At 45.4% G+C, this 11492-nt stretch overlaps 1 protein-coding gene across 1 annotated transcript in view; it reads left to right on the forward strand.

Moving 5' to 3' along the window:
- Positions 1-3195: 3195 nt before the first annotated feature.
- The window catches only part of LOC123733252 (multiple PDZ domain protein-like), a 17126-nt gene continuing 8829 nt past the window's right edge, over positions 3196-11492 (forward strand). Inside the window, exons 1-17 of the mRNA XM_045712694.1 lie at positions 3196-3650; positions 4396-4458; positions 4676-4738; positions 4956-5018; positions 5236-5298; positions 5516-5578; positions 5796-5858; positions 6076-6138; positions 6356-6418; positions 6636-6698; positions 7056-7118; positions 7336-7398; positions 7616-7678; positions 7896-7958; positions 8316-8378; positions 8596-8687; positions 8973-9303. Coding sequence (XP_045568650.1) covers positions 3285-3650; positions 4396-4458; positions 4676-4738; positions 4956-5018; positions 5236-5298; positions 5516-5578; positions 5796-5858; positions 6076-6138; positions 6356-6418; positions 6636-6698; positions 7056-7118; positions 7336-7398; positions 7616-7678; positions 7896-7958; positions 8316-8378; positions 8596-8687; positions 8973-9303 — 1671 coding nt within the window. The 5' untranslated portion in view covers positions 3196-3284. The remainder of the gene's footprint in view (positions 3651-4395; positions 4459-4675; positions 4739-4955; positions 5019-5235; positions 5299-5515; positions 5579-5795; positions 5859-6075; positions 6139-6355; positions 6419-6635; positions 6699-7055; positions 7119-7335; positions 7399-7615; positions 7679-7895; positions 7959-8315; positions 8379-8595; positions 8688-8972; positions 9304-11492) is intronic.

Here is an 11492-nt window from a genome sequence, read left to right on the forward strand (position 1 = left end):
GGATTGAACAGGAATAACCACTAGTCTCCTAGACACTGACAGGAGGGGATTGAACAGGAATAACCACTAGTCCCCTAGACACTGACAGGAGGGGATTGAACAGGAATAACCACTAGTCTCCTAGACACTGACAGGAGGGGATTGAACAGGAATAACCACTAGTCTCCTAGACACTGACAGGAGGATTGAACAGGAATAACCACTAGTCTCCTAGACACTGACAGGAGGGGATTGAACAGGAATAACCACTAGTCTCCTAGACACTGACAGGAGGGGATTGAACAGGAATAACCACTAGTCTCCTAGACACTGACAGGAGGGGATTGAACAGGAATAACCACTAGTCTCCTAGACACTGACAGGAGGGGATTGAACAGGAATAACCACTAGTCTCCTAGACACTGACAGGAGGGGATTGAACAGGAATAACCACTAGTCTCCTAGACACTGACAGGAGGGATTGAACAGGAATAACCACTAGTCTCCTAGACACTGACAGGAGGGGATTGAACAGGAATAACCACTAGTCTCCTAGACACTGACAGGAGGGGATTGAACAGGAATAACCACTAGTCTCCTAGACACTGACAGGAGGGGATTGAACAGGAATAACCACTAGTCTCCTAGACACTGACAGGAGGGGATTGAACAGGAATAACCACTAGTCTCCTAGACACTGACAGGAGGGGATTGAACAGGAATAACCACTAGTCTCCTAGACACTGACAGGAGGGGATTGAACAGGAATAACCACTAGTCTCCTAGACACTGACAGGAGGGGATTGAACAGGAATAACCACTAGTCTCCCTAGACACTGACAGGAGGGGATTGAACAGGAATAACCACTAGTCTCCTAGACACTGACAGGAGGGGATTGAACAGGAATAACCACTAGTCTCCCTAGACACTGACAGGAGGGGATTGAACAGGAATAACCACTAGTCTCCTAGACACTGACAGGAGGGGATTGAACAGGAATAACCACTAGTCTCCTAGACACTGACAGGAGGGGATTGAACAGGAATAACCACTAGTCTCCTAGACACTGACAGGAGGGGATTGAACAGGAATAACCACTAGTCTCCTAGACACTGACAGGAGGGGATTGAACAGGAATAACCACTAGTCTCCTAGACACTGACAGGAGGGGATTGAACAGGAATAACCACTAGTCTCCTAGACACTGACAGGAGGGGATTGAACAGGAATAACCACTAGTCTCCCTAGACACTGACAGGAGGGATTGAACAGGAATAACCACTAGTCTCCTAGACACTGACAGGAGGGGATTGAACAGGAATAACCACTAGTCTCCTAGACACTGACAGGAGGGGATTGAACAGGAATAACCACTAGTCTCCTAGACACTGACAGGAGGGGGATTGAACAGGAATAACCACTAGTCTCCTAGACACTGACAGGAGGGATTGAACAGGAATAACCACTAGTCTCCTAGACACTGACAGGAGGGGATTGAACAGGAATAACCACTAGTCTCCTAGACACTGACAGGAGGGGATTGAACAGGAATAACCACTAGTCTCCTAGACACTGACAGGAGGGGATTGAACAGGAATAACCACTAGTCTCCTAGACACTGACAGGAGGGGATTGAACAGGAATAACCACTAGTCTCCTAGACACTGACAGGAGGGGATTGAACAGGAATAACCACTAGTCTCCTAGACACTGACAGGAGGGGATTGAACTAGGAATAACCACTAGTCTCCTAGACACTGACAGGAGGGGATTGAACAGGAATAACCACTAGTCTCCTAGACACTGACAGGAGGGATTGAACAGGAATAACCACTAGTCTCCCTAGACACTGACAGGAGGATTGAACAGGAATAACCACTAGTCTCCTAGACACTGACAGGAGGGGATTGAACTAGAATAACCACTAGTCTCCTAGACACTGACAGGAGGGGATTGAACAGGAATAACCACTAGTCTCCTAGACACTGACAGGAGGGGATTGAACTAGAATAACCACTAGTCTCCTAGACACTGACAGGAGGGGATTGAACAGGAATAACCACTAGTCTCCTAGACACTGACAGGAGGATTGAACAGGAATAACCACTAGTCTCCTAGACACTGACAGGAGGGGATTGAACAGGAATAACCACTAGTCTCCTAGACACTGACAGGAGGGGATTGAACAGGAATAACCACTAGTCTCCTAGACACTGACAGGAGGGGATTGAACAGGAATAACCACTAGTCTCCTAGACACTGACAGGAGGGGATTGAACAGGAATAACCACTAGTCCCCTAGACACTGACAGGAGGGGATTGAACAGGAATAACCACTAGTCTCCTAGACACTGACAGGAGGGGATTGAACAGGAATAACCACTAGTCTCCTAGACACTGACAGGAGGGGATTGAACTAGAATAACCACTAGTCTCCTAGACACTGACAGGAGGGGATTGAACAGGAATAACCACTAGTCTCCTAGACACTGACAGGAGGGGATTGAACAGGAATAACCACTAGTCTCCTAGACACTGACAGGAGGGGATTGAACAGGAATAACCACTAGTCTCCTAGACACTGACAGGAGGGGATTGAACAGGAATAACCACTAGTCCCCTAGACACTGACAGGAGGGGATTGAACAGGAATAACCACTAGTCTCCTAGACACTGACAGGAGGGGATTGAACAGGAATAACCACTAGTCCCCTAGACACTGACAGGAGGGGATTGAACAGGAATAACCACTAGTCTCCTAGACACTGACAGGAGGGGATTGAACAGGAATAACCACTAGTCTCCTAGACACTGACAGGAGGGGATTGAACAGGAATAACCACTAGTCTCCTAGACACTGACAGGAGGGGATTGAACAGGAATAACCACTAGTCCCCTAGACACTGACAGGAGGGGATTGAACAGGAATAACCACTAGTCTCCTAGACACTGACAGGAGGGGATTGAACAGGAATAACCACTAGTCTCCTAGACACTGACAGGAGGGGATTGAACAGGAATAACCACTAGTCTCCTAGACACTGACAGGAGGGGATTGAACAGGAATAACCACTAGTCTCCTAGACACTGACAGGAGGGGATTGAACAGGAATAACCACTAGTCCCCTAGACACTGACAGGAGGGGATTGAACAGGAATAACCACTAGTCTCCTAGACACTGACAGGAGGGGATTGAACAGGAATAACCACTAGTCTCCTAGACACTGACAGGAGGGGATTGAACAGGAATAACCACTAGTCTCCTAGACACTGACAGGAGGGGATTGAACTAGAATAATAAATATGGCGATGATTCTAAAGGTGGACACAGCCTTCATTTCCTACTTCAACCCTTTTGTGTTTCATTCTCTCTCTTTCTCTATATCTCTACTGCTTTCTATCTTTTCTTCTCCCCCCCTCACAGAGAAGATGATGTCCAGGTATGGCGGTCTGCCAGGTGAGCTCCATATTATAGAGCTGGAGAAGAGTCCCAGGGGAGTCACTAGCACGGAGGCCCGGGGACAGGGTCTGGTTCCTGGTCTGGGTCTCAGCCTGACGGAAGACAGGGATGGTTCCAGAGCCCACCTCGGTGTCTACGTGGCTGGGGTCGACCCCCAGGGAGCAGCGGGGCGAGATGGACGGATACGGGTGGGAGATGAGCTACTGGAGGTGAGTCAGTGTGTGTGAGAGATTAGAGAAAGAGACACCACACTGCAGGTGGCAGTATGCCCCTCTTTCAGTTTGTTTTACTGACTCGTAGAAGTTTCAATGCAGACAGCCCTGAATGGAGCTGCCCATGCTGTCACAGAATACATTATGGCACAGATACAAAGAAGGATCCTCTATCCACCTCTATGATGGCCAGATACAAAGAAGGACCCTCTATCCACCTCTATGATGGCCAGATACAAAGAAGGACCCTCTATCCACCTCTATGATGGCCAGATACAAAGAAGGATCCTCTATCCACCTCTATGATGGCCAGATACAAAGAAGGACCCTCTATCCACCTCTATGATTAAATCCCACCAACCCCCCCATATATTTAGGATGTTTATAACAGCAATAAGGCACCTCAGGAGGTTTGTGATATATGGCCAATATACCACGGTTAAGAGCTGTGTCCAGGCACTCGGCGAAGCGTCGATCCTGTATGGTCGTAGTCACCAGAACATTACAGCCATCCTCAACAGTGTTGTAGAGGACCACAGCCACTAACATACAGTACTGTCAGATATAGTAGTAATGTATTATATATTATGTCCTGGTTGTAGATCAACGGTCAGATCCTGTATGGTCGTAGTCACCAGAACATTACAGCCATCCTCAACAGTGTTGTAGAGGACCACAGCCACTAACATACAGTACTGTCAGATATAGTAGTAATGTATTATATATTATGTCCTGGTTGTAGATCAACGGTCAGATCCTGTATGGTCGTAGTCACCAGAACGCTACAGCCATCCTCAACAGTGTTGTAGAGGACCTCAGCCACTAACATACAGTACTGTCAGATATAGTAGTAATGTATTATATATTATGTCCTGGTTGTAGATCAACGGTCAGATCCTGTATGGTCGTAGTCACCAGAACGCTACAGCCATCCTCAACAGTGTTGTAGAGGACCTCAGCCACTAACATACAGTACTGTCAGATATAGTAGTAATGTATTATATATTATGTCCTGGTTGTAGATCAACGGTCAGATCCTGTATGGTCGTAGTCACCAGAACGCTACAGCCATCCTCAACAGTGTTGTAGAGGACCTCAGCCACTAACATACAGTACTGTCAGATATAGTAGTAATGTATTATATATTATGTCCTGGTTGTAGATCAACGGTCAGATCCTGTATGGTCGTAGTCACCAGAACGCTACAGCCATCCTCAACAGTGTTGTAGAGGACCTCAGCCACTAACATACAGTACTGTCAGATATAGTAGTAATGTATTATATATTATGTCCTGGTTGTAGATCAACGGTCAGATCCTGTATGGTCGTAGTCACCAGAACGCTACAGCCATCCTCAACAGTGTTGTAGAGGACCTCAGCCACTAACATACAGTACTGTCAGATATAGTAGTAATGTATTATATATTATGTCCTGGTTGTAGATCAACGGTCAGATCCTGTATGGTCGTAGTCACCAGAACGCTACAGCCATCCTCAACAGTGTTGTAGAGGACCTCAGCCACTAACATACAGTACTGTCAGATATAGTAGTAATGTATTATATATTATGTCCTGGTTGTAGATCAACGGTCAGATCCTGTATGGTCGTAGTCACCAGAACGCTACAGCCATCCTCAACAGTGTTGTAGAGGACCTCAGCCACTAACATACAGTACTGTCAGATATAGTAGTAATGTATTATATATTATGTCCTGGTTGTAGATCAACGGTCAGATCCTGTATGGTCGTAGTCACCAGAACGCTACAGCCATCCTCAACAGTGTTGTAGAGGACCTCAGCCACTAACATACAGTACTGTCAGATATAGTAGTAATGTATTATATATTATGTCCTGGTTGTAGATCAACGGTCAGATCCTGTATGGTCGTAGTCACCAGAACGCTACAGCCATCCTCAACAGTGTTGTAGAGGACCTCAGCCACTAACATACAGTACTGTCAGATATAGTAGTAATGTATTATATATTATGTCCTGGTTGTAGATCAACGGTCAGATCCTGTATGGTCGTAGTCACCAGAACGCTACAGCCATCCTCAACAGTGTTGTAGAGGACCTCAGCCACTAACATACAGTACTGTCAGATATAGTAGTAATGTATTATATATTATGTCCTGGTTGTAGATCAACGGTCAGATCCTGTATGGTCGTAGTCACCAGAACGCTACAGCCATCCTCAACAGTGTTGTAGAGGACCTCAGCCACTAACATACAGTACTGTCAGATATAGTAGTAATGTATTATATATTATGTCCTGGTTGTAGATCAACGGTCAGATCCTGTATGGTCGTAGTCACCAGAACGCTACAGCCATCCTCAACAGTGTTGTAGAGGACCTCAGCCACTAACATACAGTACTGTCAGATATAGTAGTAATGTATTATATATTATGTCCTGGTTGTAGATCAACGGTCAGATCCTGTATGGTCGTAGTCACCAGAACGCTACAGCCATCCTCAACAGTGTTGTAGAGGACCACAGCCACTAACATACAGTACTGTCAGATATAGTAGTAATGTATTATATATTATGTCCTGGTTGTAGATCAACGGTCAGATCCTGTATGGTCGTAGTCACCAGAACGCTACAGCCATCCTCAACAGTGTTGTAGAGGACCTCAGCCACTAACATACAGTACTGTCAGATATAGTAGTAATGTATTATATATTATGTCCTGGTTGTAGATCAACGGTCAGATCCTGTATGGTCGTAGTCACCAGAACGCTACAGCCATCCTCAACAGTGTTGTAGAGGACCTCAGCCACTAACATACAGTACTGTCAGATATAGTAGTAATGTATTATATATTATGTCCTGGTTGTAGATCAACGGTCAGATCCTGTATGGTCGTAGTCACCAGAACGCTACAGCCATCCTCAACAGTGTTGTAGAGGACCTCAGCCACTAACATACAGTACTGTCAGATATAGTAGTAATGTATTATATATTATGTCCTGGTTGTAGATCAACGGTCAGATCCTGTATGGTCGTAGTCACCAGAACGCTACAGCCATCCTCAACAGTGTTGTAGAGGACCTCAGCCACTAACATACAGTACTGTCAGATATAGTAGTAATGTATTATATATTATGTCCTGGTTGTAGATCAACGGTCAGATCCTGTATGCTCGTAGTCACCAGAACGCTACAGCCATCCTCAACAGTGTTGTAGAGGACCTCAGCCACTAACATACAGTACTGTCAGATATAGTAGTAATGTATTATATATTATGTCCTGGTTGTAGATCAACGGTCAGATCCTGTATGGTCGTAGTCACCAGAACGCTACAGCCATCCTCAACAGTGTTGTAGAGGACCTCAGCCACTAACATACAGTACTGTCAGATATAGTAGTAATGTATTATATATTATGTCCTGGTTGTAGATCAACGGTCAGATCCTGTATGGTCGTAGTCACCAGAACGCTACAGCCATCCTCAACAGTGTTGTAGAGGACCTCAGCCACTAACATACAGTACTGTCAGATATAGTAGTAATGTATTATATATTATGTCCTGGTTGTAGATCAACGGTCAGATCCTGTATGGTCGTAGTCACCAGAACGCTACAGCCATCCTCAACAGTGTTGTAGAGGACCTCAGCCACTAACATACAGTACTGTCAGATATAGTAGTAATGTATTATATATTATGTCCTGGTTGTAGATCAACGGTCAGATCCTGTATGGTCGTAGTCACCAGAACGCTACAGCCATCCTCAACAGTGTTGTAGAGGACCTCAGCCACTAACATACAGTACTGTCAGATATAGTAGTAATGTATTATATATTATGTCCTGGTTGTAGATCAACGGTCAGATCCTGTATGGTCGTAGTCACCAAAACGCTACAGCCATCCTCAACAGTGTTGTAGAGGACCTCAGCCACTAACATACAGTACTGTCAGATATAGTAGTAATGTATTATATATTATGTCCTGGTTGTAGATCAACGGTCAGATCCTGTATGGTCGTAGTCACCAGAACGCTACAGCCATCCTCAACAGTGTTGTAGAGGACCTCAGCCACTAACATACAGTACTGTCAGATATAGTAGTAATGTATTATATATTATGTCCTGGTTGTAGATCAACGGTCAGATCCTGTATGGTCGTAGTCACCAGAACGCTACAGCCATCCTCAACAGTGTTGTAGAGGACCTCAGCCACTAACATACAGTACTGTCAGATATAGTAGTAATGTATTATATATTATGTCCTGGTTGTAGATCAACGGTCAGATCCTGTATGGTCGTAGTCTCCAGAACGCTACAGCCATCCTCAACAGTGTTGTAGAGGACCTCAGCCACTAACATACAGTACTGTCAGATATAGTAGTAATGTATTATATATTATGTCCTGGTTGTAGATCAACGGTCAGATCCTGTATGGTCGTAGTCACCAGAACGCTACAGCCATCCTCAACAGTGTTGTAGAGGACCTCAGCCACTAACATACAGTACTGTCAGATATAGTAGTAATGTATTATATATTATGTCCTGGTTGTAGATCAACGTTCAGATCCTGTATGGTCGTAGTCACCAGAACGCTACAGCCATCCTCAACAGTGTTGTAGAGGACCTCAGCCACTAACATACAGTACTGTCAGATATAGTAGTAATGTATTATATATTATGTCCTGGTTGTAGATCAACGGTCAGATCCTGTATGGTCGTAGTCTCCAGAACGCTACAGCCATCCTCAACAGTGTTGTAGAGGACCTCAGCCACTAACATACAGTACTGTCAGATATAGTAGTAATGTATTATATATGATGTCCTGGTTGTAGATCAACGGTCAGATCCTGTATGGTCGTAGTCACCAGAACGCTACAGCCATCCTCAACAGTGTTGTAGAGGACCACAGCCACTAACATACAGTACTGTCAGATATAGTAGTAATGTATTATATATTATGTCCTGGTTGTAGATCAACGGTCAGATCCTGTATGGTCGTAGTCTCCAGAACGCTACAGCCATCCTCAACAGTGCTCCTTCTAAAGTCCAGATCCTCCTCACCAGGTACAGTACAGAACCAACACACTACACAGTAAATGGCATTACACTACACGCTGTTGAGACGCCCCCTGTTGACGTTTCCTGTAGAAGAGTTTGTATCAAACCATATCAAAGTAATTTGACTGGTGTTAAGTCATGTGATTTTACTGTGTTTGAAATATAGTAACTATTATGGATTTACTCATTTTCAATACGAGGACCATTAATCAGTTGTGACCACCGATTACTTCATTATATTTCCAAGATGGCGACTTTGATGTCTAACAGAGATGTTATTGTTTTGATCAGGAATAAAGCCGCTCTGACGCAGATGGCTCAAGGACCCATGGGTGGGGACTCCTCATCTTCCTCCATCCATCCCTCCATCTCTCTCTCCTCTTTTCTCCATCCCTCCATCCATGTCTCTTCCTCCCATCCCCCCATTCCTCCCCACTCTTCCGTCGGCACTGCCAGGAACGCCTCCTCCTCTAGCGGGCGATCTGATTGGCCAACGGGCTCCGCTCTGACCCCTGACCTCCTGAGCTGTCCCATAATACCCGGCGTTGACAGCACCATAGAGATCTGTAAAGGACACTTGGGCCTGGGCCTCAGCATCGTGGGGGGGTGTGACACGCTACTGGTAAGAGCGACAGAAAGAGGGAGTGAGAGAGAGAGAAAGAGAGAGAGAGAGAGCGAGAGAGAGAGAGACAGAGAGAGACAGAGAGAGAGACAGAGAGAGCGAGAGAGAGGAGCAGAGAGAGAGAGAGAGGAGCAGAGAGAGAGAGAGAGAGAGCGTGATAGTGTGTGTTTGTGTGTGTGTACCATGGAGATCTGTAAAGGACACACATAACTCGGCCTCAGCATCGGGATGATGTACTGTAGAACACCCTCTCCTGGGGTAAAATACCATCTGGTCTGATGATGTACTGTAGAACACCCTCTCCTGGGGTAAAATACCATCTGGTCTGATGATGTACTGTAGAACACCCTCTCCTGGGGTAAAATACCATCTGGTCTGATGATGTACTGTAGAACACCCTCTCCTGGGGTAAAATACCATCTGGTCTGATGATGTACTGTACTGTAGAACACCCTCTCCTGGGGTAAAATACCATCTGGTCTGATGATGTACTGTACTGTAGAACACCCTCTCCTGGGGTAAAATACCATCTGGTCTGATGATATACTGTAGAACACCCTCTCCTGGGGTAAAATACCATCTGGTCTGATGATGTACTGTACTGTAGAACACCCTCTCCTGGGGTAAAATACCATCTGGTCTGATGATGTACTGTAGAACACCCTCTCCTGGGGTAAAATACCATCTGGTCTGATGATGTACTGTACTGTAGAACACCCTCTCCTGGGGTAAAATACCATCTGGTCTGATGATGTACTGTAGAACACCCTCTCCTGGGGTAAAATACCATCTGGTCTGATGATGTACTGTAGAACACCCTCTCCTGGGGTAAAATACCATCTGGTCTGATGATGTACTGTACTGTAGAACACCCTCTCCTGGGGTAAAATACCATCTGGTCTGATGATGTACTGTAGAACACCCTCTCCTGGGGTAAAATACCATCTGGTCTGATGATGTACTGTAGAACACCCTCTCCTGGGGTAAAATACCATCTGGTCTGATGAATGTACTGTAGAACACCCTCTCCTGGGGTAAAATACCATCTGGTCTGATGATGTACTGTAGAACACCCTCTCCTGGGGTAAAATACCATCTGGTCTGATGATGTACTGTACTGTAGAACACCCTCTCCTGGGGTAAAATACCATCTGGTCTGATGATGTACTGTAGAACACCCTCTCCTGGGGTAAAATACCATCTGGTCTGATGATGCTGTACTGTAGAACACCCTCTCCTGGGGTAAAATACCATCTGGTCTGATGATGTACTGTACTGTAGAACACCCTCTCCTGGGGTAAAATACCATCTGGTCTGATGATGTACTGTACTGTAGAACACCCTCTCCTGGGGTAAAATACCATCTGGTCTGATGATGTACTGTAGAACACCCTCTCCTGGGGTAAAATACCATCTGGTCTGATGATGTACTGTACTGTAGAACACCCTCTCCTGGGGTAAAATACCATCTGGTCTGATGATGTACTGTACTGTAGAACACCCTCTCCTGGGGTAAAATACCATCTGGTCTGATGATGTACTGTAGAACACCCTCTCCTGGGGTAAAATACCAACTGGTCTGATGATGTACTGTAGAACACCCTCTCCTGGGGTAAAATACCATCTGGTCTGATGATGTACTGTAGAACACCCTCTCCTGGGGTAAAATACCATCTGGTCTGATGATGTACTGTACTATAGAACACCCTCTCCTGGGGTAAAATACCATCTGGTCTGATGATGTACTGTACTATAGAACACCCTCTCCTGGGGTAAAATACCATCTGGTCTGATGATGTACTGTACTGTAGAACACCCTCTCCTGGGGTAAAATACCATCTGGTCTGATGATGTACTGTACTGTAGAACACCCTCTCCTGGGGTAAAATACCATCTGGTCTGATGATGTACTGTACTGTAGAACACCCTCTCCTGGGGTAAAATACCATCTGGTCTGATGATGTACTGTACTGTAGAACACCCTCTCCTGGGGTAAAATACCATCTGGTCTGATGATGTACTGTAGAACACCCTCTCCTGGGGTAAAATACCATCTGGTCTGATGATGTACTGTACTGTAGAACACCCTCTCCTGGGGTAAAATACCATCTGGTCTGATGATGTACTGTAGAACACCCTCTCCTGGGGTAAAATACCATCTGGTCTGATGATGTACTGTACTGTAGAAC

This window comes from Salmo salar, unplaced genomic scaffold (assembly GCF_905237065.1).
Source record: "Salmo salar unplaced genomic scaffold, Ssal_v3.1, whole genome shotgun sequence".
NCBI lineage: Eukaryota > Metazoa > Chordata > Actinopteri > Salmoniformes > Salmonidae > Salmo > Salmo salar.